Source organism: Aulonocara sp. 'chitande type north' Nkhata Bay, linkage group LG5 (genome assembly GCF_057382095.1).
Source record: "Aulonocara sp. 'chitande type north' Nkhata Bay isolate Kocher_YH1m ecotype deep benthic linkage group LG5, A_spYH_male_GT1.1, whole genome shotgun sequence".
NCBI classification, from domain to species: domain Eukaryota; kingdom Metazoa; phylum Chordata; class Actinopteri; order Cichliformes; family Cichlidae; genus Aulonocara; species Aulonocara sp. 'chitande type north' Nkhata Bay.
This window is the reverse complement of record NC_141348.1, coordinates 22209701-22235691: the sequence shown is the minus strand read 5'-3', so window position 1 is coordinate 22235691 and position 25991 is coordinate 22209701. Positions and strand designations below refer to the sequence as shown.

General features: G+C 42.6%; 3 protein-coding genes across 11 annotated transcripts in view; 1 reads left to right on the top strand and 2 right to left on the bottom strand.

Annotated features, from left to right (window-relative positions):
- Positions 1-14581, top strand: part of rargb (retinoic acid receptor, gamma b) — a 50905-nt gene extending 36324 nt beyond the window's left edge. For all 9 annotated transcript variants that reach the window (XM_086292158.1, XM_086292160.1, XM_086292163.1 and 6 more), the window contains 7 exons: positions 9015-9163; positions 10358-10499; positions 10601-10764; positions 10916-11092; positions 11274-11478; positions 11668-11826; positions 12210-14581. In XM_086292158.1, coding sequence (XP_086148284.1) covers positions 9015-9163; positions 10358-10499; positions 10601-10764; positions 10916-11092; positions 11274-11478; positions 11668-11826; positions 12210-12529 — 1316 coding nt within the window. In that variant the 3' untranslated portion in view covers positions 12530-14581. The remainder of the gene's footprint in view (positions 1-9014; positions 9164-10357; positions 10500-10600; positions 10765-10915; positions 11093-11273; positions 11479-11667; positions 11827-12209) is intronic.
- Positions 14582-15505: 924 nt separating this feature from the next.
- On the bottom strand, positions 15506-20919 carry calcoco1b (calcium binding and coiled-coil domain 1b). The gene is made up of 13 exons (XM_086292155.1): positions 20658-20919; positions 20462-20564; positions 18989-19191; positions 18689-18889; positions 18439-18587; positions 18286-18355; positions 17888-18142; positions 17667-17792; positions 17313-17408; positions 16959-17046; positions 16699-16868; positions 16217-16299; positions 15506-16048 (listed from the first exon to the last, which is right to left on the bottom strand). The coding sequence occupies exons 1-13, from the start codon at positions 20823-20825 to the stop codon at positions 16021-16023; spliced, it is 1740 nt and encodes a 579-aa protein (XP_086148281.1). The 5' UTR covers positions 20826-20919; the 3' UTR covers positions 15506-16020.
- A 202-nt stretch (positions 20920-21121) lies between these two features.
- Positions 21122-25684, bottom strand: LOC147330522 (single-strand selective monofunctional uracil DNA glycosylase-like). Its single transcript, XM_086292154.1, has 2 exons — positions 25212-25684; positions 21122-24003 (listed from the first exon to the last, which is right to left on the bottom strand). Exons 1-2 carry the CDS (start codon positions 25533-25535, stop codon positions 23458-23460), a joined length of 870 nt encoding a protein of 289 aa, XP_086148280.1. The 5' UTR covers positions 25536-25684; the 3' UTR covers positions 21122-23457.
- Between the last annotated feature and the right edge of the window lie 307 nt (positions 25685-25991).

Sequence of the window (25991 nt, the reverse complement as noted above, 5' to 3'; positions counted from 1 at the left end):
TTTCATTGCTTTGACTTGTGTAAGTGCCCTAATAAGATTATATCTCCAGTCTGATTACTTTGAGTAATTAGGCAACAGTTTGCATGCAAATTTAGTGTCATTGCTTTTGATTTTGAAACCTCCAGACGTGGCAAATGTTAGGCGTGATTCATGTGGGGAAGGCTTATTATTTTTGCTGTAGTTTAATGAAAGCTTTGAATCCAGTTCTTCTGATTACTGATTGTTCCAGCTCGAGGCCAGCTTCTTGTGAGGTCCAGCGGAGTCATGCTCAAACTTGTCTCCAGTCGTGGCGTTCCAGCTTTCACCCCATTATCTCCGTGCCTAAATGATTCAGAATTATTAATGTACTACAGTATTTCATTTCATTTACATTCTTTTACATCATTTACATTCACACTACCTAGTGCAAATCACTTGTTTTACTGGTGGGTGTAACATTCAGAAGTAAATCAGGTTGAACGGTATCACCGCATCATTAGGTCTTTGTATAGCAGCAGAACGTTTTCAGGACATTAAAACTTAGCAAATCAGATTAAGATAAGACTCAGATCTTATATTTTATATTATAAGAATACAAAATCTTACCACATTGCCATAGGGTCATGCAGTTTTAACTACCACACATGCATGTGCGTGCTAAGATTAGCAAAAGAGAATGTGTTTGAGAAACTGTGCTGGTCTCAGTTTTGCATTTAAGGTGCCCAACGGTGGAAGCCGACTGTGGAGTGAGATCCAAAAGCAGGGGAGGTGGGAAAATATAAAGCTTGGTTTATTGGGTGTTATTTAAAAAAAAAAAAAAGGAAGGGAGGGACAAAAGGGACAAACTTGAATTTAACAACCTGCCCCGTAAATGCACCCCCCCCCCCCCCCCACACACACACACACACACACACACACACACACACACACACACACACTCACTCACACGCCGTGGCGACAAAGACAAACTCCTTGACCGTGAACACAAGAACAACAAATGATTACAAGACTGCTGTTTTCCAGGTTTTGTTCTGAAACCTTCCCTTGCGTTATTACTTTGTTGGCGTGAAGTGTGAGAAGTGCAGATTATCTTCTTTCGGGGCCATGTTTGTACTGAGGCTCTGGCACGCTTTACAACAGTGCAAGGGTTCGCGAGGATGGAGGGTTTGGTTTCTGTTTTTGTAAGCGAGTTTGTGCAAATGTGTGTGTGTGCCTTTGTGCACCGTTGCCTCTGTGTTTGCTTGTGTGCCTCCTTTTTAGTGTTTGGTGCAGTTTTTATGGAGCCATCTCCTGGACAGTAGCCTGGTTTTCACAGCCCTTCCTTTAAAAAGGCACTGCCAGTGACAGGAAGGACTCCTCCTCCTGCCAGGGCAGGAAGGCAGGAGAGGACACAGGGGGGAAGAGGGTTATTAGTGAGGGCCTCGGGAAGAGGAGGAGGGGGGCAATGGTATTGAACTTAGAACAGCTGATGAAAGGGATTGTCACTGAGATCTCCCCCGTCTCCTCCCTGCTGTCGTGGTAATTACTTGCTCAGCATATTTGCGGTTGAACCCCCCTCCCCCAAATCTCCCCACCACCACCTCTGTTGCTGCTCTTAATACAGTTTAGTATGAAATACAGATAAAAAAAAAAAGTCATCAGTTTTGTGAGTTTTTTATGGACTGCGTTGCAACTATTTAATAATAAAGGACATTTATGGCAGCGTTTCCTCCCTCGCTCCCTCCTCTCGCCATGTTTGCGAGTGTTGTTGCACTCCAAGTCACACGGAAAACCATCGCTCACTGTCCAACTGACCCCTGGACTTGTGCAGCAGCCCACACACGCACACACATTCGCGTGTACATGCACATTCCACAGCACGCTGCTGAACATTTTGTTTGGCGAGAAGTTATGTAAAAGCTACATTTGTTATCGAAATTAAAAATTTCAACGGCTAGAGGAGAAAAAAATTGGTTTGGTTAGGTTACGAATTTGAATCTCCTGTAAACTGAGTCACTGTTTCGCTGAATTCCGATTTGGCTCCCAAACAACAGTATAGGAATTATTAAAGTTTACACATGCTTTGCTTTACCTCCCATTTCAAGAAAGATGCGAGGCTCGCCGGAGCCCTCAGGACAAAGTCGGGTTCAATGAGACGTGTGATGGAGGCCGGCTGAGCCAGGCTGCAGGTCCTACAGGGCATGTACCACACACAAGGAACGGCTGCAGTGTCACTTTTACTCTTTATGTGCGATTGTTTTTATTTAAGCTGCTTCAGCATGTGGTTACTTTGTTTTCATTTACATGTAGCTGTTAATACAGAATGGTTAGGGCAGAAATAAAATAAATACATGCATAAATACTTTATTGACCCCACAAAGGAAATTATTGTGGTACAGCAGGGCAAACTGCAAAATAGAACAGTCTACAATAATCTGTTACAAGAAAATTGATCCCCTTAAAATTCAGCCAGTTGGCGCATTTTTTTATGTTTTCCAAAAAATTTAGTGCACAGAGGAAAAGCAGGAACCCCCCCCCCACACACACACACACACACACACACACACACACACACACATACACACAAATAAGTAAAAAGCTAATTATGAGTGGTGAAAAAGAAATTCCACAAACAAAGCAGTTGCTATTGTTGCAGTTTAACTGACATCTGAAGGATTTTATCACTTCCTGCTGTCAAATCTGTTCACTTAAACAGCTAAAACCCGATTAAGCCTTTCTTTTCCTTTTTCCCCTGTGTTTTTAAAGCCATGCTGGTCAGAAGATAGTTTGACAGTGTAGCTCTAGTAAACTTCTCAGGAGTGATATGTTGATTCCTGAGCTCTGACTCTCAGGCATCAGAGCTGATAAAGAAGAGCGGCTGCTGTTGTCTAAACAGAGATGTGCTGATCTGACAACAAACACTGAGGAAACAGGAAAGGAGGAAGATGGAAAAGACATGTGAAGGAGGAATATTGTAGTGTGACGCCGTCTGCAGAAGACAGGAGTCGAATTGTGTTGTAGCCTGGCTGTGAGTAGATGAAGTTTAGTTTAATGGCTCTCCGGTTCATGACGATAAGCTACAGCATGCCTATTCAACTACGAAGTTAGTTGGGCCAGATTTTCAAACCGAGGAATTTATCTGGGCCAGATATTTTTTTTGAAGCCAGCAAGCAGCAGATCATGATCAATTTCAAACCCACACAACTGTACTGAAAAACAAGTATTTTTTTTTATCCCTTTTCTCCTGTAAATCTGGTGGTGACCTCTCACAAATGCACACCAAAAGGTCCATTTAAAAAAAAGGGAGCTATAACTAAACTATTTTTTGCACATTTGAAATAATAATAACAAAAAACATTTTGATAATTCCCTTTCAAATTAAAATAAATATTTCGCTGACCACTCACTTTTCCTGCCATGGATGGAGCCCCATCGGTCACAAGTATACAGACACGCTTCATATCCAGACCATTTTCCTCAAAAAGAGCTTAAATCTTCTCAAACATCATTTCGCCAGCTGTGTGTCCCTCTAACGGTAGCAAACCGAGCAATTTCCCATCCAAAAAACGGACATATACGCACAACTGTGCATTATCAGTTCTGTCTGTGATCTCCTGCTATGGACATTACATCAGTTTTCTTCAGGTCATCTAACAGCATTTCAAACTCGTCTGACGCCAGAACTTCAATTCTACGAATATTTGAACTGTCCTACAGGGGTACGTTTTTAATAGCAGATGTCACACTCACTTTTCACCGCATCCACCACAGCCAGCATGCAGTATTTCATTGCTTCAGAATCTGTGAAAGGCCTTTTCTTCTTTGCCAAGAAGCAAACACAAAGGGAAGATGCTGCAGCTCTCTCTTGGGCTGTACAGGACCCTCACCATGGTAGTACAACTCCGGTTGTAAGATTATTAAACTCGGTAAAATGAATAAGTATTTGTCAGTCCGGGCAGGGTTAAACCGACAGTTTTCATTGTCAATTTTGCGCTTTTGGAGTGAGAAAGACATGCTGTTGTCGCATCATATATTACGATGATTTTTTAATATGTTTACATCACGGTGTATTGTGGGTTAAATATTGCTAGGCTACTAGGAGTGTTGCATTCACAGTCTACACTACGCTGTAGGAATTTTTAATTTTTTTAAAAATTAATTAATGAATTCATTTTTTGCGTTTTCTCTGTGTTTCTGCCAGGACCACAGGCAGGGCCACTCGCAGGTTGCTTCTGGGCCGCATTTGGCCCGTGAATAGGCTTGAGCTACAGTGTGAAATATGTCATATGACAGGTTATATTTATCGTTTTTGTTGCATGTGAATTTCTGTGTAGTAGTTGCGTTACAGCAGCTGATTAAGCTGATTCACACGAGGCGTGTCGTGCCTTTTGAGTCCAGCAGCGGAGCGGAGTGCTGATTGATGTTGTGACATACTTGGGGGTGAGTTGCAGGTTAAGAAGAGAGAGGGATTTTTTTTTTCGTTTTCCCAAGCCGAAGCTCTGAGGCTGAGCTCAGTTCAGGGTGATGACAGCTGCCGACAGTTTTTGGCTCCTCTCCCTCTTTCTCCACGCCAGGTAAAACCCCCACTCCCCCTCCCTCTCTCGCCGCCTTCAGCCGAGCGTCTCTCGCCCTGTCTCCCTCCGTCATGTGTCTCTGAGTCACGTCCCTCCTCACCTGCTCTCACCACCTTCAGACACTGTCAGTCACTACCTCTCTCCTGGCGCCATATGCAGCTTCTCCGTTTCAATGGGAGCTGTTTTTCCACTGGTTCTCTCAGGGCCACTTTTACATCGACAGTGTTACTATATAAACAGAAAACAGCGATCGGGTTGCAGCACCACTCATCCAGCGCCGACTCCTTCACTTCCACCTCTCACACCTTTGCTCTAATAACCCAAAATTGAACGCACACTATTACAAAAAACACCCAGAAACTCAAATTCTTGCATCTGTTGCTTTAGAAGTAATTATCTGCAGCCTTTTCTTTTGAGAGGAAAGCAAGTAGAAAGAGACTATTGTCACTAGTCTGGTTTTCTGACCTGGGTGAATACATATGAAATCATTTTTTACAAATACAATAGCTGCTATTGTGTGTCTGTCACAATCACCCCAAATCCCAAGTTGCTCTTTTTCTAGATTTTCCATTTAGTTTTGCATCGGAAGAAGAGAAGCAGCAAATCCATGCAGATGAAAAAGCTGGAAGCTGCACGTTGAGACGTTCTTAAAGTCACACAGAAGACAATGCAAAGTGAATCCTCATGTTTATTCATTGTTACTGTATGCAGTAGTGCAAAGCACCCGTCTTTTTTTTTTATCTCAAAATCCTTGTGTCTCCGGATACATTCATATTTGATATATTTATCCTTTATTTATCTGCCCATAAAAAGCAGGAACTAGGAACTTATTCATCACATATCAGAATCCAACCATTAACAACTATTGGCTGCTAATTTAAACATAATTTTTAAAACCCTTGTTTAGTGAGTAAGACATACAAACAATCAGTAATTTATACGTCCTGTTTTATTTCTGACTTACTGTTTTGCAGTGTAAACATAATACAATGTTTCATTCATTTTAGTTAATTTATGTATTACAGAACAAAGAAGTCGACAGCACAAAAAATCCCGCTTGTAAGCGTTCGAGTTTTTGGTACCTACCCCATTGTTTGTGGGTCTGCTGAACCCACAACATCACTGGGTTTTAAAGACAATACAACCGTAACAGTTTCTTTAAAAAACACTTGCAGACTTTAGTAAGCCTATAATTTGTTACATTTTTTTTTAACTTTTTGTCTCCGCTGGTTTATGTTTCGTCGCTATTTATCGTTGAATGGAAAAATTTAGAAAGAAGGAAAATGGTAGTTGAGTCTACTTGGGCACTCAGACAACAGGAGAGCAGAAAGGAAGTGGAAAAAGAACAAACTGCAAGTGTTTTATGAAATTTTAAGACATTTTCCAAACAAATATCAGGAGACTACCGAGACCTCAAGACCTGATTTCTACTCGTGCCAGTAGAATCGTCTTCAGTTCAATTCGGTTTTATTAATATAGCATAGAATAGAATAGAATAGAATAGAATAGAATAGAATAATCCTTTAATTGTCCCACAAGGGGAAATTTGGTTGTAACAGCAGCCAAAAAGACACATATACAAACAGGACACGGAACAGAAACATACACAATTTTTCTTACACTACATTACTAGATACAGCATCAAATCAAAACAAGACTTCTTCCGGACAACTGATTCTTAACCCCATTACCTTTGTCTTTCCAAGTATCTCTCCTGCACTGTGACAGCTTTCTAAATATTCCTCTTGATAAGATCTCACTTCTCAGAACTAATGCTACAATGAACAATAATGAGTCACCCACTCTTAACGGCTGTTTTTCATAACTGTGAGCCCGTTTCACTTACCACCCCAACAACATGTTATCATCCCCCCTCGGTCCATTCATTTTAACGACTCTAAATACTTGTTTAGTCTCATAGAGGGTGCCAGCCTACTTTAAACATGCAATTGTATGCCTTCTCATTAAGAAAAGAAATCTTGACCTTCCTTATTCGTCAAACTTTAGATCAGTCTCTGCCTATACCTCTCTGTTAGTTTTGGAGAAAGAGGTTTTCCACGATATTGGTGAGGTTTTTCATTTCTGGCTTTAAACTCCGTCACAACAGAGAATCTGCTCTTGTAAGTTTTTGATAACCACTTGTGTATTTCGGATGGTTCTGGTAATACCGCTGTGCTCACCAGTACATCCAATACAATCGATCTCATTTCTTAAACTATGCAAAAAAAACCTGACGTGATTCACTTCTCACGCCTCTTTAACATCGAGCTGATATTATATCCCAAAGAAAGTTTTTTCAATCATAACCTCCAACTAAAGTTAAACGATTTCTTTCAATCAACACCGGAGAGAAAATCATTCGTGCCGTTATTGCATCTATTGCATTTTATGCTGTGTTTTCCTCTCGTTGGGTCCAAAATCTATGTGTAGTTTCACACACTAAGAGTTTAAAGCAGGTTGGGAACACACACAGAAAGTACACAGCAAACCTTTCATTCTTTCATTTACAATTCCCACAAGTCTATCAGCCGTGAGTGCAGTGAATACAAATGTGCAGGGAGATGTGCAGAGTGTGCTCAAAGAAAATATGTTTTCACAATCTCTTCACATAAAAGAAGTCAAGATCACTGAGTACAAAGCTGAGAAAAAGTCATTGAATCTTTTTTTTTTTTTTAGTAAACAATAAAAAATCCGACACATCAGAGCAACACACAGAGGTGGAAAAAAATACTGCTTGCATCATTTGTGATCTTTTCTTTTTTAAGAAAAGGGACTAACGAGTCACAGCAGTGTGTGACGATACAGTGTGTTAAAGAGACCTGCAAACCTGTACTTATAAACAAGTTAACAGTAATAACAGTAATAATGTTGAACGATGAGATGCTGGTAGTGTGCAGTGATTCTGGTTGGTGTGCTTTGTATTTCCACGTCAGATTCATTGTGTTACTGAAAGAGACTCGTACACACTCGTCTACTGACTGATGACACACTTCCATATAACAGTGGCAAAACCAATGCAGAACATCACACCACCGCTCCAAATTCACCAGTGATTAATGAGCTAGGCACGCTGAGTGGTCACTTTTTAAATAACACCGTGTCGAACACATTCGTGAGCTCCTCTTGTTAGCAATACTTTCTTCAGTCAAGGTCAAAGTTAAATAGTCAGGATTTCATTTAACCACTTGGCCACTGGGAAGTTTCTGTCCTGAAGCTCACCTCCTTTCCCCCTCCTCTTTCTTTCTCTTTTCATTTTTTCCCTCTACTTTTATTAGATTATTCCTTTTGTGCCTTTGCCCCTCTGTTTTTTGAAACCTTACCGCTCTTGTTAATGACAGAGCGGGGGTTCAGGTTGGGGTTGCAGTGTTTGGGGTTGGGGCAAGACATTTGGTTCAGTCCTGTGCTACCCATTGAAGGTGACAGGAGGGGCTGTGACTTTGGGTTTTTGACCCCAGATTCTTTATTTTTACTAGGAAGGGATCCAAGGATGGAGCTGTTGATGTGAATAGCTGCCCAAGGTGACTGGATCCCAATAAAGAGGCCGTCACCCTGGCTGGGGGCCTCCTTCCCATCCGAGACACAACGTTTATAGGCCTGCTTATGAGCCTGGGCTACTATTAAACCCTGTCCGGCCTGCACTGAGGAATTTAGGGCCAGGAAACAAGAGAGTGGGGGTGGGAATGGGCAGAGAGAGGTGAAGTTGGGGTGAGTGAAGGTGAAAGTTGAAAGGCACGTTCGAAAGGAATCTGCTTGTTTCGTAGTCGTCGCCTTTAAATGCGTACCAGGCGTGTTGCGGTTTTTGCTCTCTGACTGCAGCGCGAGGAGGCGCGGCTGATTAAACGCGTCATTGTATCCATTTTGTATCATTTGGTTTGAGCGTTTTCACATGCGGCAGAGGAATGGCATTGCCTGGGGTCAGCATATGGTGTTATACAGTGTGCAGTTTTCTTTAGCGCGACAGTGAGAAGGAACATAAGGAGACAGCAGAGTCTCATAAACATCTCATCTCTGTTTGTTCACATGGGGCTAGGGACGACCTTTCAAATAAAAATGGGAGCTTACACACACTCGTACAAACACACAAAAAATTCAGATGCCAGTCAAAAATTCAACAGCGGTATCTCACCTCCCCCCACACTCACCAGTAAATGGAAAAGCCAATCAAATCTCAGCTGCCAATCAGATTTTTATCAGCAGGGCCATCTGGCCATCAGCTAATTGTGTCTCTTTTAAGTCCCTGTCAGTCAGCAGTGCCACCCCTCCTCCCTTTTCTCTTAAAAATGTCTGCCTTTGAGCTTGCCTTCTGGCTCCGAGGGGTGGCCTGCGTGGGGTTGGGGGGGTTGTTTGCTGACCACTCTTTCTGTTAATCACTTTGTATTAGCTTTCATCAAAGTTTCAAAGACTTTAAGAATAAATATAAACAAGATGCTCTGAATTCATAAGAGTACTCAACTGTTTCTCCATTCTGTGCTTTTTCCGCAGCCGTGGAGACCCAGAGCACCAGTTCGGAGGAGATGGTGCCAAGCTCTCCTTCGCCGCCTCCTCCTCCTCGTGTTTATAAGCCGTGCTTTGTGTGCCAGGACAAGTCATCTGGTTATCACTATGGAGTGAGCTCCTGTGAGGGCTGCAAGGTAAATGAAGTTGGAGATACACGAGGAGTTTACAGCTAATGTGAACAGCTGAGGTCCCCTGAAAAGAGAGGCAGACAGATGTGCGCAGAGATGTGCTTGCTGTCGCTGAGCTGCCCTCTAGTGTATCCATACGTAACTGCACATGATTAAAGCTACAAATGAACAGTGTGCTGCTGTTTGTGACAGGCAAATGGCTTCTTTTGGCTATAAGTAAATAAAACCTAAAAATGTCTTCAGAACTTGTTTGTCTCAAGTGAAACAAGATATCTGCTCCAGTGGTCTGATAACAATTGCTGCTCCACAGTGCTGTGCTGTTTGAGCCATTACTCTTGTGGTAGCTGTGGCTCAGGAGGTAGAGCAAGTCATCCACTAACTGGACAGTTGGTAGTTTGATCCCTGGCTGCTCCAGACTGCTTGCCTAAGTGTTTTTGGCAAGATACTGAATCCCAAGTTGTTCCCAATGTGTTAACCAGAGTGTGAAAGAACTTAGAGTCAGAACAAAAAAGTGCTTGTGGGAATGAAACATGTTGTTTAAAGAGCTTTGAGCGCTCAAATAGAGTAGAAAACCAGTCCAGGTCCCATAGCACTATGTCACATGCAACTACATTTGGACAATTTATTTCTTTACCCTTGGCTACCTCTCACGGTTTCACACCCTGTAATCACTGCTTATTTTTTAACCAGCTATCGCAGGTTAAACACTTACCGTCACACTAACACATCCAGAATCACCTCAACTCAGTTCACCGACCTAGAGCCTTGTTGATGTGAGATGACTGATGCACCGCTCCACTGCCCACCTCCCTGTTGTATCAGCTAACTCATGTAGCCACCTACAGTATGAAGTTGGCTGGTTAATGCTTTAGGCTCTCCTGCTTTTTAATCCAAAGTACTTTTAACGCGGCTGGCTGCTGTGACACGGTTTTCATTTGTCGTGGGATTTTGTAACTTCCGATGGGCTTTAGCAAAAAAGCAATCATGAAAAATACATGTGCCAGTTTTTCTTTCAGCGTCTACTTGGGATCGATATCTGCTATAGTTCTGTGACATCAGAAGATTAAATTATTTAGACAGTCTTTCCACTGATCCACTAAATAGTACCAAATCCTGACTAACAACAGTAGCTTTTTAAAGTTTTTTATGTATTTATCGTGTGGCATCCATGTCCAAGACATTTTCCTGTGTCTGTTTTAGGGTTTTTTCAGGCGCAGCATTCAAAAGAACATGGTGTATACGTGCCACAGAGACAAGAACTGTCAGATCAACAAAGTTACCCGCAACCGCTGCCAGTACTGTCGGCTGCAGAAGTGCTTTGAGGTCGGCATGTCCAAAGAAGGTAAGCGTCTCAGATATTACGGGCTGCCGGTGTGTCGCTATCGAGGAAAAAGCAAAAGGAGTTGTGTCTTTTCCTCATCTCGTGCACGTGTGTCCCGGTAGCGGTGCGTAACGACAGGAACAAAAAGAAGAAGGACGTGAAGGAGGAAGTGGTGCTGCCCGAGAACTACGAACTAAGTGGAGAACTGGAGGAGCTGGTCAACAAAGTCAGCAAAGCTCACCAAGAGACCTTCCCGTCTCTGTGCCAACTAGGAAAATACACCACAGTGAGTCTTTTTTTTAGCACATAATTGCACCCACTTCTCGACACTCGCGCTCCACTTAAGCTCACCGCTTTGCAGGAAGGACAAACACTATGTGGAGTTTGCACAGTCACACAGAAAGAAAGAAAAAAGTGTCCCTCTTTCTCTCTCCCAGAATTCAAGTGCTGACCACAGAGTGCAGCTGGACTTGGGCCTATGGGATAAGTTCAGTGAGCTCTCCACTAAGTGCATTATAAAGATTGTGGAGTTTGCCAAGCGGCTACCAGGCTTCACTACGCTCACCATCGCTGACCAGATCACCCTCCTCAAATCTGCATGTCTGGACATCCTGGTACTAGCGCCACGTTCCTATTACTCCTCCCCTTTAATCGACTACACCTCCACATCCCTAAGCTATTCTCTATTTGTCACGCTGCTTTGTGATTCTGAACAGCTCCCGTGAAAAAATTTCAACGTGAACTTCCGTCTAGAAATTTCATGTTTATGCCTCATCATATTCTTCCCCTGCTTAGATGCTGAGGATATGCACTCGCTACACACCAGAGCAGGACACGATGACCTTCTCAGATGGCCTGACTCTAAACAGGACCCAGATGCATAACGCCGGCTTTGGCCCGCTCACAGACCTGGTGTTTGCTTTTGCCGGTCAGCTGCTGCCTTTGGAGATGGACGACACCGAGACGGGGCTGCTCAGCGCCATCTGTCTCATCTGCGGAGGTAAACTTGGGTCATTGTTCGGCGTCTGTTTGCATCGTGTCCGCTTGCAGTCGTGGAATTATTGATGGAAAGAAAGAGACATCAGTGTACGGTCACAGTTTAGCAGTCAGTCGGTAGCATAAAGGCTGTAACAGTGTCTCGCTTCTTGTCATTGTTTTGCTGTGTCCGCTCTCTTCACTTCACTACTAGACCGTATGGACTTGGAAGAGCCGGAGAAGGTGGACAAGCTGCAGGAACCGCTGCTAGAGGCCCTGAAGATCTACACCCGACGCAGACGCCCGAACAAGCCTCACATGTTTCCCCGAATGCTGATGAAAGTCACAGACCTCAGGGGAATCAGCACCAAAGGTTAGCTTGTTTTTTTCATAGCACAACCACAGTTTGGAATAGATCTCAGTGTCAAAGCTCAACACGCATAAGTACTGAAATATCTTTTCAGATTTGTATTTTTTGCTCCGATTAGCTCAGGCTCAAAGCAGTTAGCGGTTAGGAAAAGACTGATGATGCTGGTCTCAAACTACGCTCCTATTGCTTGTTAGGCAACCGCTTAAATAAAATAAATGTTGCCTCAAAGCAATTTCGTAACATTTAACAGACATTACTGTAAATTCATGCTTGGAAGAAAGGTCTGCCAGACAGCATATTTTAAATTACATGACTCCTGTCTGTTAGCATGTGACGTTCTTTGTTTCTTCATACCTACGAGTAAATAAATGTCCATGTGTGTGCAGGTGCAGAAAGAGCCATCACGCTAAAGACAGAGATCCCCGGCCCCATGCCTCCCCTGATCAGGGAGATGCTGGAGAACCCGGACTCCTTCGAGGACAGCAGCGACTCGGGCGACAGCGGCGCAGCTGCTCCCCCTGCCATTCAAGCCATCAAGCAAGAGGACAAGGCCACGTACGAGTCAGCCTTCGAGGAAGAAGAGGAGGAGGAAGAGGACGACTATTGGGACGAGGAGAAAGAGCGAGGGGCAGAAAGCGACGGAGAGGCGCGGGGGGAGGCGGCAGCGGGCGCGCAAAAGAAAGGCGTGACAGGGAAGACGCAGTGAGACAGAGGAAGAGAGACACAAGACGACACCGCTGCCTCGCACGGATTCGCCGAGCGCCGCCGCCGAGCAACGTCAGCTCGTAGAAACCTCACAGATTAAAGCTGTTAAAACGGCGTTTCGCACAGCACATATCCGTGTATACTGTACATACTGACTGAAAGGAAAATGTGTTCAATTCATAGTAGCAAGTGAGGAATTTGGAGACGCGAAAGCACTACATTTCAGTGGATTGATGAGGGCACAGTTAAAAAAGAAAATCAGTGCCAGAATGTTTAAAAGATATATATATATATTAAAAAAAAAAGGTTTTGTCCGCACAAAGACAGGAAAAACAGTTGTTGAGAGACAAAAAAAGCACTCCTCCGCTATCTATTAAGGGCTATGCTTTGTATAAAATTGATGGTAAGAGTACATTGCAGCGACAGAACTCTTATGTGGCGTCCAGATGCCACAGATGTCTTCTCAGAATTACTTTTATTACTATTCAGAGATATGCTACTTATTTTTTCATTGTATGGTTTTTATAAGCATGTACACATTACTGTTTTGTCTTTTGTTTGTTTGTGGGACCTCGTGTTGCTTTTTTTTCTTGTGTATATTTTCACACTCAGTGCTCGCATCTGACTGGACATTTGTGCTTTTTATCGTATGCGTTAGTTTTATCGGACACAGTGAAGCAATAGCAGAAGAAAAGAGGAAAACAAAAAGGAAAAAGAGCAATAGCTAAAGAGTCATGGGAGTCATGAGCAGGACTCAAACTCAAAGTGTGATCATTCAGGATTGGTGATTGGCTAATCTGAAAGAAATGCAAGAGGACTTCAGCTTTAATTCAAACCCGGGTGCTTGTGGGCCAAATAATAAAAATGTCAGAGAAATGCGGGAAAACATATCTCCAGTTGATCAGGGCCACGCTTCAGCTGTTTTTACAGTATTTCTTTTCTTTTCCATCAGACGTTCTTCTTTCACACAGGTTAGGAATCATTAAAACTTTCAGTACATGCACTCGTTCAAACAACCAGGTAAAGTTAAGCCATAAGATTTTCTTCCTGTTGTTTTAAGGCAAGCAAAGACTCCACCAAGCAAACACAACCATTAAAAGCCGTTTACATCACAGAAACCTCAGATGTGTGTGTGCGTGAGCGTGTCCCAGTAAACAGGGTGCTGTAATAGACACGTTACATCACTGCCATCATCCACATGAGTGAGTGTCCAATTATCAGCATCTGTAAATGTGTATAAAATGGATTTTGCAACTAAAAATGAAAAAAAAAAAAAAACCATACAAATATTAGATCTTTTTTTCTTTAGGTTGGAGAAATCCCTCGCACGTACACTTGTTTTGGGACTGCTCGAGTTCTGGCCAACAACCGTCCGACACAAACAGGCACTGAGTGACTGAGTGGGGCTCTCGTGTGCGCTATGTTGATAAAGACAGAAGGCGTGTTAAATAAGAAAGGCCCACCAAGTTTGCTCCTAAATTTGGTAATTTTGCTGTTTTATTGTGAAAACCTTAGAACCAAACAACCGTGGGAAAGGACAGAACACACCTTGGACACGATCAGCCCGACTCAAACTGTTCAGTATTTAAAAGTATTTCATATAACCATGATAGTTTGGAACAGGTTTTTTCCTTCCTTTATTTGTTTTAAAACCTTGTTAGTTTTTTCTGGATTTGAGCTGGTGCAGTTTAAAAAGAGCTCTACACACGCGTACGGCATTTAAAAAAGATCAAATATGGATTTTACGTTACATTTGGACAAAACATTTACAATGCTTACCGCTTTTATTAAGGTCGTTGTCTCTATCGTGTTCAGGGATTCAGGTTCCTCATGAGTTTTAATTCAACTTGACTTGTATCAAAATAGCTTTGATGGCTCTGACATCCATGCACTCACACACACGGAAATCCAAAAACTGGGTTGATATGTTCTTGTTTTTACATTTTTATGAGAAGTCAATACTATATTTTGCTGTTTGGGGGCTCGTGATTTGTTATTTGTTGTTTCTTGTATTTTGATAAATGCTCTTTTTGTTCTCAGACCTTATAGCGTCTCCACTTGTCATCTTCTTTGAAATCCCTTTACACATCTTTGAACCAAGCAGCCACTCATCTTTTAACACTCACATACTTCAGTGTGACCCAGGCCAAGAATTCCCTGATAATAAGTGTCTGACATTAATAAATGGACGACTATTTTTCCGCATGCTATCGCACAATATCATGTCCTGTTTCGCTTGAGACATGAAAACATAACAGCCACAGTGATTTAAGTATGTTCTAATCTGTTATTGTCAAGATTAATACAACATTTAAAAAAATGCTTGTCATAAACTAGTCTGTGCATTGAAAGCAGCGGTAGGAAATGTTGCATCTGCAGGACTGGTATATGTTTTTCCTGCACACACTGAAGTGGCAGTTCAGGCTCTTTAATGACCTGATGACTTCCCACAACTCCTCTTTTAATCTAGTTTGGCTTTCACTTTAATCTCACCTCAGAATACTACCTCAGAAACTACTAAGTTTTATTAAGGTATTAGGAAGTGCTTAAGTTGTCATTTCCATGGCATTATGATATATAATTATTATGAATATTATTAGCAGTGATGTGGTAGCAATGAAGGCTGTATATAGCTACACAACTATCATTGCTGTACATGGTGTAACAGTAACACATGGATAAACATCTGTATTTATCAAAGACATACTAAGGAGAAGTAATGATAAATGATGAATTAAGTGCTTACTAATACTTATACTTAATACTGTGACACTATTATAAAGTGCTACCTTGAAATCTATCTGAAGAGATGCCGGTCAAACATGACCTGGAACAGCATCGGTGTACAACCATTTCTGAACAATGGTATTACATTTTCAAAGAACATTTTTGCACATTTCTGGGTCACTTTAGGAAAAATCATCAAATGTCACGGTGAAATAATGACGTTTAGGCACAGCACTCACCTGGTATTCATTATTATGTTTTATTAAAGAGCACCATTGAATAACAAACTTTTACCTGAACTGCACCAAACGAGCCAGGAGCAAAGCATTTCACACTTGACTGTGACCCACACCCACACACTTGACACACTTTGTGCAGTCGCACTCACATGCAGAGCCCGGGGGTGGGGGGGGAGGCTATGTGTGCAACTGATATCTCATAACAGCTGTGAAACAGACACCTAATAATGAAATAAAAGTTCAAAAATATGAATCTTCATCTAAAAGTTCGGAAAGCAAAAATTCAATTTGCACTTAAGATTCATCCTGAGTGTCACTAAGTTTGAATCAGAATTAAAACCACAAACAGCATAAAACAATGGCGAAAATTAGCCCACTTAAGACTTGCGAATTCCTAAAAGACACTCTTGAGGTAAAAGCACAATACCCTTTGTGACGGGGACTTTATATAGGTCTCAAGTGTTCTTATGACCCATATAAAATAATACCGCAGTGGTACACGGGAAACCTGCCATCCATCCCTGTGTTACCACACGGGGGAGTCAGCCAGCTCACTGCAGAGGCAAAGAGAGTTGAAAGTTTTAAGCAAAGGTAAAAATAATTCCACAGTTCTCCTTCTCGCTTAGCATGACCGTCCTATTATTTTATTCAGTCTTATTTTCAGCTGTGGCGGAGAAAATAGGGCGTGTGAAGTGTAACTGCTGGAAAGCCAGCCGTGTCACCTGAAGACGGGGTTGATGAGCTCTGGTAGGATCAGTTTCTTTCTTTCAGCAGCGGAGGGTTCACGCTGCTCCCTTTCCTCATCCTGGTTCAACAGACAGAGGCAGAAATGCAGGTGAACTGTGGGTATGTATCCACCCAGAACACTTGGACACTTGGGTTTCAAAACGGAAATATAGTGTGGTACTCATTTTACTTTCATCTTATTTTCTGTGGTGTAAAAGAGCTCTGAGAAATAGTCTTTAATGAGCAATTAGTACCCAGTAGAGCGCAGTAGATGAAATAAATCGAATCAGCATTCGAAGATGATACATCTGGTGCTTTTGTCTAATGTGACTTTAGACACATTAGACTTTGTCTAAAGTCTAAGACTTTAGTAGTTGGTTTCCAACAGGCAGCACTCACCTGTGAAACAGAAATTGCAGACTAATTTGGCCAACTAGTCAAATATTTCCCTACCTAGGTGTATCAGTCCTGGGTTTACCTGTGTGTCAGAGGCTGGTGTGTCTTCTTCCTCGCTCTGGATCTGTATCTCAGGAGGGATCTCAGCTCTGTCGGGCTGCTTCAGGTCATTGGACGGGGAAACAGGTGCACAGACTGACCTGGAGGAAGCTGAGGAAGCACTCTCATCACTCGCAGGGGTAGAGCCAGGAGCTGTACGAACCAGCACTGAGTCTTTACCTTAGTTTTCATTACAGTTCAATGAAATAGCAGCGTGGCATGCAAAAAGATCTTTTTACTTACATATGCACGTGGGAGCTGTACTGCTTGCTTCATCTACTGACACAATCCCTAATCTCTGCTCTAACTGATGGATGCAGTTCACCAAATCCTGCAAGGTTCAAATTACAAAAACACAGATTTGATCGGGAAATGAAGGTGATGAGAATAAATACCTAAACTAATCAGCAGTCGCTCTCTAAAATGTGTAACTGAGCTTGGGGGAAAAACACATTTTGCTGTGTTCTGTTGCAGTTTAATTCATGCCTATCCTGTGAAGAGCAGAGCCAAAGCGCAGGGCTTAGCGTCCCTATACTGTTTCTTGTGGTAGATTAAAGAATCGTGAGCTGTGCTGTTGATCCGGTGTTGAATCCTTGCCTGGTTTTGAAGCTGTTCCTCCTCCCTTTCTTTCTGGACCTTTCTCAAACTGGCCCTCAGCTCCTGCAGCTCACGCTTCGCCTCACCCAGCAGCACCTACAGGGGGCAGCAACATTTATACTCAGACCGCCTGAACGCCCACCAATCTGAAGGGTCTTCTTGTCTTCCCTGCTGTTCATCACATGTTGTCGTGTTCATGGAAGCTTTTCTATTTGTGCCAGTATGTGAGTAATGAAAGAAGTCTGGCACAGCTCTCTGTACTGTAAGTTGAGCATCTCATGATGCAGAATTGCGGCACATAAGCAGTTATATTTAGAGCTGAACGGCGATTGCGATGTGCTTTGAGTTTCTTACTTTATTGTAGTCTTTCTCTCTCCCGAGCTGCACTTCTAGTTTCTCCCTCTCCATCCTCTCCTCCTGGAGCCACTCTTCCTTCTTCTGCACCTCGCAGGCAAGATCTTGCAGCTTCTTTTTGTCAGTCTGCACAAAAACATGAAAACAGTTTAGTTTTTTTGTTGTTTCTTCTGGGTTTTTTGTTGTTGTTTTTTACTTTGATGCATATTCTGCATCCTCACTTCTGCTGCATGTCTGTATGCCTCTCTCTCCAAAGCCCAGTTGGCCCTCTCCTCCCTCAGGAGGAGGTTCTCCTCAGACAGCTGCAGAGTGAGCTGGGCCACTTGGAGTCGGGCTTGGTGCAGGTCAGTGTGGGTGTGACCCTGTCGGGTGCTCAGGTCCCTCAGCTCCCTACGCAGGCCTTCTGCCACGTGGTCGCTGGCCTCGAGACGTTCCTGGAGCAGTCGTGCCTCGGCAAGAGCATCCTCATTTTCCATCTTCGGTTAGTCAAGGAGCATGAAGAGAAACAATGTGGGAGAATATGCCAGAAGAAAAGACAGGAAAATATCTGATTCTTGTCTGTTTTTAGTGAGATGACGGGTTATTGTGTTATAGAGTGACAAGCTTCACAGCAGTTAACCTGCAGAGACTTCCTCTTCTCCTCATCGTGCTTCATTTGACAGGACATTTTCTTCACTCTTTCTTTCAGCCTGTGGTAAAAACTAAATAAATTCACTTTTCAGGCCAAAGTGGCTGGAGAATGACTCAGCTGACATGTGTTGCGAGGGCTTGCCTTTCCAGTTCCCTGTTTTGCTCTTTCTCTCGCTCAGCCAGAATCTCGACATCCTCCTCCAGGTCTTTGATGCGCTGCTCTCTTTCAGCTTTTTCAGTCGCAAGTTTACTCAGCTCAGAGGCCAGACTTTCTTGACTGTATTTCGCATCCTTTCAGTTGCATGGAGAGAAAAGAGAATACATCTTTTCATCAATTTTCAATGATCAGCTATCAGTGCACACTGGTGATCAGTGTGCACCTCGTGTTTTACCTCAATTGTCTTCAGCATCTCGCGGCTGTGTCTCAGGTTGTCTCTGAGCTCCATGATCTCCTCCTTCATTGCTTCTCTTTCATATTCCCATTCACTTCTTGCTTCTCTGCTGTTTTCTTTCTCATTCTCCGTTTCCTTTTTCGCTACATCCAACGCTTGCTGCAGACCTCCTTGCGTTTTTAAGCACTCCTCCAGCCGACTCTGTGGACAACACAGAAAGAAATGATGAAGCATTTTCAGGCATATTTCTAATTCCTGTGTCAAAGATAATAAAAAGAAATAAACATTTTCTCTTCCAACCTGCAGCAGCTGAGCTCTGGGAATGACTAAGAGCAGCTCTTCTTCTCCATCCTCTGCATCTTCTTCTTCTTTCAGGGTCTCAAGCTCCTCCAGCGGCTTGGGTGCACAGAAAGTGAAGGGACGACTACGGGCACACACCTCTCCTATCTTGTCCACATACACAAATTGGTACTCTACAGTACCGGGGCGGGGCAGGTATGATGCTGTATCAAGAAGACATTTCTTATTATCCTCTAGTGCCTAAAATTAGCTGTCAGTTACTGTCAGTTACAGTTACGATAATGCAAAATAAGGCCCAAATACAAAAAAACTAAAACTAGTGCAGTACAATCTCATTATAAGCTCCTAATGCTTTGCATAAATTAGTTTTATTTGATCACAGTGAAAACATTAAAAACAACAGCTAATCTTCTATGAAAGTGCACAGCAGCATCTTTGTTTACCACCCTGGTACCACTTTGCTGTGGTGATGCAGCAGTGCACTCTGAGGTGTGTCTGTTACACAGGCCTAGAGCTCGGTCAGCAGACTGCCTGGAAACCCCAAATCCTTCCAGCAACTGCTGAACAACTGAAATTAAAACTTTCATTCTCTACATAGCTGGCTACAGGGAAAGCAGGTTGTTTTCCCCCAGGGTGTCAGGGACCACTGACGGGCGTAGTTGACTGTAGTTTAAGATATCACTGCTGGGTGCGACACAGAGACAGACTGCATATGAGAGGTGGACATAACCACTTTGACGTCCACATTTTGGGTTTTATCTGTCTGTTTATTTATTTGTTTGTCTATAGGTAGACAACAAGCAAAGGGTGGGACTGATTTAGAAACTGATATTTCAGACATAACTTTTCAACTACACCCTAAATGATCTTTTTTCCCCGAATGGGGCCACAATTGTCAAAATATTCACCATCCTGTGTTACAATTAAGCATATAAACCTATCTGGATACTGCATACTGAGACGTCTACAAAATAGTTTTTCTTTGGTGAATCCAAAGTCTCCCCCTGCTGGCTATTAGAAAGAATGCAGGTTTAAAGAGGACCCGTTATGCTTTTCCTCGTTCTGTCATACATAAACAGTGGTGGATATTAAAGTTTCAGATTTTTATGTCTGTGGTTGTATAGTAATCACTCTGAGATGAAATGATGTCAAAGTGAAGGGATATCTATCGTATTCATTTTTTGAGGCACAGTTTTGGAGTTTAGTCGTTGTGCTCATGAGGGGCAGCCAATGAAAAGGAGCTAAAAAGGCTTATTTCAGACAGATGCTGAACTGAGGTGCTGCATCAGAGCCAGGTCTAACATCAATAAAGTTTATTATGAAATATGAATCTATGCTTACAGGAACAAACAAACACACAGTATTTATCAAATGTGCAACCAGGGAGGACAGGGCAATTTCAGCCAGACAAACAAATAACAACAACAACAAAACAGAAAATTAACCATCAGGAGCGTTTATTACAGTTCTTACCCTGGAAAACTGCACAGAAGTCAACACTGGTTCCCTCTGTGTAGCCTTCAGGAACAGTAGCCCATGTGTATGTGTAATACTGTTTGACTGAAGTCCATCCCATCTATAATAGGATAAACACACTCTATGTCATAAAGCACACAATGTGACTACCACGATGCAACACATGGGACGGTGCTGTAGTTGATGACCGTACCTCAAAAATTCCTATCCAGTCACTATTGCTCCACTGATGGTCTGAGGTCAGACTGTAGTGGCACTCCACCCTGGTTTGGGGGAAGTACACTTGCCCCACATTTCGAAACACCACCCTGGGCTGTTTGTCCATGACGGTAGGAAGCTTTGCTGTTAAAGAAGAAAACATGCGAACAGCTGATGAAAGACGATAGCAGCATCGGTCCAGGAATGCAGCATGGTCATAACAGGAGTGACCTACGGCTCATCAGCTTGTTTACCTACTGAGGAGTTACATTATGCCATATAGCCTACAAAATAAACAGAGACGGAGAGATCTGGTTGTATCTCTTTGTCGTCACATATAAGAATGACCACTCTATTTAAAGACTAATGGAAAGTCTTTCAAATTTGTTTTTATTTATAAAAAGTCAAAGTTAGCTAATAGCTTTATACTAAAACATTTTTTAATATATTTAATTCCAAAAAAACATAAATATCATATAATAATGGTACACATAATAACATAACAAATAAAGCTTTTACAGAAATGTAAAAAACAAACAAATTATAATCAATCTTCCCTCATGTCTGCAGGCGAGACATTCAGCTAACAACTCAACTCGTTCCCATTGTTAACAAGTCAACAGGTCAATCTTGGCCTAAATGCTGAAACTCAGTGGTGTTAATCTTACCTGAGTCTTCTGAAATGAACTCGATGGCTCTGCTACCTCATGCGGGACAGGAGCTGTGCATCAGTCTGTCGATACTGATGAGAAGGTGCAAGACTTTCACAACATCTCTTGAACCATGTGCAACCAGAGTAAAATTAGTGACACTCACTGAGTCGCGGGAGATGCAGTTCATGAGTACACAGCTTCTCAACTGACACGGTGGAGCTGCGGACTTCAACTCCCATTACAATCACAGGACACGAGATCCTCTGCCTGGTGTTACTGCTGATTGCAGTTCTCAGTAGTGGCACGGGTGGGGGTGAGGAAATCATCAGAGCTTCACATTTATGTTAATAACAACTTCAGCGCACCCACCAGCCAGAAACCAGCAAGAAGCATAAAACCAGGAGTATCACAGCAAAGAGATTCTTTTTTTGTTTTGTTTTTAATATGGAAAATGAGGATATTCTGCACTTATTTGAATCTGATCTGATAATCCCGAACCAGTGATAAACACATCGTATCCAAGTTTGTTTTTTTAAGCAAAGACTGCAAATCTAATATCGTGTACCTTTCCCCCCCCCCCTGTGATTGTGTAAGAATCATGTCCCCACTCTGAACACTTGATGGCAGTGTAGCTTCGGCACAAAGCCAAGAGAGTTGCATTTGTTAACACAAAGTACTAACTGAGTAGGTTTCATGTGAGCACTTAATTCACACACTTTCTCATGGTGGAAAAGTCTTTATGTAAAGAAAAACTATATAACGCAGGGAGGCTCTTGTGGGATGTTTTCCTATTGCCGTCAAATAATTTGATTTTAATTTTTAATATTATCCCTGCTGAGTCAGCATACCTGTAGGTATGATTTATTCTTCTAAAAAAAAAGAAAGCTGCAGTTCATAAATTTGCATTTAGGTTGAAAAAGAAAAAAGGCCATCTCGTCTCTTTCATGTATGTAATTCAGGTTCAGCTCTGCCAGAGGTTTCTTCCTGTTAAAGGGGAGTTTTCCTTCTCACTGTCACCAAAGTGCTTGCTCATGGGGGGCGGGGTCATCTGATTTTTTTCAGAGCTATATTTTACATGTCAGTGTGGTCATACTGATAATAGTGCTTTCAACAATTACTCTTTTTATGATTTATACCTGGGTTTTCCCAGTTTTCCTCTATATTTCTCTGTGGCCATAAAAGCAGAGAACTTTCATTAACTCAGTATTTCAGTTAACGACAGTTACTTTCACAACTGGCATATGTTTCAACAACCTGCTCCCTGCTAAACATATGCCTTAACTGGCAGTATAACTTCATGTTTGCAGCATCAGATTTGATCAGCCAGTACTTATTTCAACAGTAAAATAAAATAAAATAAAAAATAGTAAAATAAAAACAAAACTGAAACTGGAAAGTCAGTGTGCACACCCATAAAATACCAAGCTAAACGAAAATTTAAAATAGAGCCATAAAACATGTCATAAAGAGCATCACAGATCGATTCTGCTCATGTAATTATCACTGTATGAATATATTTTTTGTGCAACATGACAATAAGCTGTCTGTGCAGCCAGCTAAAATTATTTAGACTTTCACTAAATTCTGGTCTTTTCTATTCCGATCTAATTTTGTGACCCTCGTTGATATTAACACAGCAACACTGTCCTTTTATAGGAAAGTCATCGGTCACATCTTAATTAGCTGATTAATATAAGGCCACATGAACTTTAATTGTAGGGTTCAGTTGTAGATGTAGCACTTGTCATACGCACAAAGAAAAATACAATATGGAATATACACATACACCCTGAGCACCGTACAGTCATTAGTGTAGAAATATTTCTGGCTCCGTATTTTAAAGTCATGCTGCAGCCTCTGATCACAGCAGGAGTCTCGTCTTGAAGTAATGCAGACAGACCTTTAGAGAAGAAAAAGCAGTTGCAGAGCAGATGTGTTTACAGCATTTGTGGTAACAGATGTGGAAAAGCAGTAGTGTTACAGGTTCTCCTTGGAGCTACCAGCATGTGTTTGGACACACAGATGGAGCCATGAAGAGGTGAGTGAGTGTGCCCTTCTCAACAGTGCACCAAACCATCTGTGAACTGAAAGATACACAGGAATGCCACACATCTTCATCTGGTGTTGGAGTGAATAGATTAATCATGACTTATTGGCGCAAGTTTTAATTAGAAGGGATAGAACACCAAGTTCCTGCAGTTTGGCTTTAGCTACATCCTCCCAGCCCTTATTAGCCAGCGGGTTCCTGGGCGATGGATGCATGATGCCCTCAACACGCACACTGACACCTGCAGCAGACAGGGCCCGCCGTGCCCGTTGCTCTGCCACCTTTCCTACACCAATCACCATGGAAACGTTCAGTGCCTCCACCACCTGGCACAGTGCAATGTCACACAGGCGCAGCAGGGCCTCCCGTTCAGCTGCGGGCAGCTCGGGGGGTGTTAAATTCTTCCCGCTGTCGCTCATGAAGATTAACGGGCACAGGTTGTGCACAAAGCAGTGCTGGAAGAAGACCTCCGGGTCACCGCACAATTTTCTGAAGAAGCCCCAAAAACGAGCGCCGCTCACTTCGCTCTGAGTGCAGGAGAGCCCCGTGATTCGTCTCTTTGGGTGCTCATTTTGTGGGCGGCCGACCTCCCCCGTGATCTTCAGCCAGTCGACAACTGACTTCACCTCACCAAACGGGACCTGCGCAAAGAGAAACAGATTATTTAAAGCAGCTCTGAGGTCAGAGGGAGCCTGGGAGTCTTCATGATGCAACAGAGGGGTTTTATCATCTCTCCATTTTGTGGCTCCTCATTTTCTCTGTCCCTTGCAGTGACCCTGCATGCTTTCTCTACATGACGTCTCAATTCCTTAAATACATGTGGAGGAAACAGGATGGAGAGAGATAGGAGCTATAATAGAGGATGAAGAGCTGTATCCTTTACAGATGCCACAGCAGTTTAATATCCTCATCATACAGGAAGACGACTACTAATTGTCAGTTGGTTCAGTTATTTAAGATGATCAGCTCTTCTCATCAAACTTTCTGCCCCCTCACTGTTGTGTGTGCAATAACAAAATGTCAAAGTGCTACACTGGGAATTTTAATTAAAAGTAGCGCTAAATAAGGGTTGTGGTAATTACTGTTATAAACATGTAAGACCCTCAAATCCAGCATGAGGCCGTAATAAAACAGTGGACTGACAATGCAGCTGTGCTAAACAACACATTTAATTAACATGCTGTAAAATGACAGCGTGTTAATTAAATGAAGGTATGTGCAAGAGTATCTCTGAATAGGCTGAAGCTTGAAGCTGCAGAAGACCACACTGGGCACCAGTCCTGTCAAGTCTTCAGTTTGCATTGTTGCTTTAATGACTGCAGTGTACCCATCCTCCGGTGTGATGCTCTCATGTCAATATGGACCAAAATCTCGATTGTTTCCAGCATCTTGTTGAATCTGTGACACGAAGAATTAAGGCAGCTCTGAAGCCAAATGGGGGTCCGACCTAGTACTAGCAATGCGTACCTAATAAAGTGGCTAGCTAGTGTATATTTTGGTGTTAAAACTGTTAATATTGCTACATATTAGTCTTGTTTCATCACTTTGCAAAACAGTTATTCCATACAAAGCAATGTTCAAGTTCCTGTCCTGTGACACTGTTTAATTAAATCTTAAATCATTCATCCTGGTGTGTGCTGCATTTAATAGGCAGTATACACCATGTTGCAGGTCTCTGCTGCGACACCCCGCTGAAAACATGATAGGAGCGCCCCTGGCAGGCTGTCTCCTTAGTTTGTTTGCGTTAGCTTCCGCATTCACAGCCCTTTAAAACCTTTTACCACTGCTGTGCTCCTGTTACGGTCACGGCGATTTGGAAACTGTACTATGCCTCAAAATGTGTGCTCACCCCTGTCTGAGCCATTCCGAAAGGTCCGGGATTCATCCCCAAAAACAGGATCTTTTGTCCGGCCTGACAGTACTTCTCCACATAGCAGCGGTGGGTGTCCCAGGCGTACTCCAGCGGGTTGTAGATGTACCGGACAGGGTCGCTGAAGCGGAGGCCACGGAGGTGAGCGTTCAGCTCCAGTTCAGCCCGCAGAAACCTGGCAGAGGGGGTCTCATGAGCAGCATTAAAGCCCCGCTCCTTTGATTCACAGACGGGCACATTCTCTTCTCCGTCTCCACAAGCGACTTCACCGGCTTCACTCGCAGAAGAGTTTTCATTGAACATTTTTTAAAATTATTATATATGCTCCCATTAAAAAAAAAAAGCAGCAATAACTTTGCGTTTTCAAACCGGTAAAGTACTGAACCCAGGTTTTTGTTGTTGTTCGGGGTCTTTAAGCGAGACTATTTTCTTCCTCTGCGTCTTTCAGTCACTTGATTCGAGTCGGCTGCTGCCACCTACAGTAACAATGGTGTTATTACAGCCACCAAAAAAAAGACAAGCAGAGTTATGACGGAGAGATTATTATGAGATGAAACTCAAAGAATAAAATCTATAGAAGACTACCACAGCAGCAAACATGGTGGCAGAAGTATAAAAATACTTTACAAAGTACTTTGTGGCAACATCCAACTTTTTAAACCGCCCCCTTAAAAAAAAAAAAAAAAAAAAAAAAGGTTCAATATATAAAGCTAATTATTGAGAAGGAAGTTAGTTTGAATGCTAGTTCAAAATAAATGC

What these genes read in the sequence shown, in the direction of transcription:
- LOC147330522 (XM_086292154.1), bottom strand. Translation starts at nt 25,535, where the DNA reads ATGTTCAATGAAAACTCTTCTGCGAGTGAAGCCGGTGAAGTCGCTTGT. An exon ending in TCGGAATGGCTCAGACAGGG is followed by an intron (nt 24,004 to 25,211) that starts GTGAGCACACAT and finishes CTCTTTGCGCAG; the next exon opens with GTCCCGTTTGGTGAGGTGAA.
- calcoco1b (XM_086292155.1), bottom strand. Translation starts at nt 20,825, where the DNA reads ATGTTTTCTTCTTTAACAGCAAAGCTTCCTACCGTCATGGACAAACAG. An exon ending in ACTGGATAGGAATTTTTGAG is followed by an intron (nt 20,565 to 20,657) that starts GTACGGTCATCA and finishes ATCCTATTATAG; the next exon opens with ATGGGATGGACTTCAGTCAA. An exon ending in AGGAACAGCTTCAAAACCAG is followed by an intron (nt 17,047 to 17,312) that starts GCAAGGATTCAA and finishes TGAACCTTGCAG; the next exon opens with GATTTGGTGAACTGCATCCA.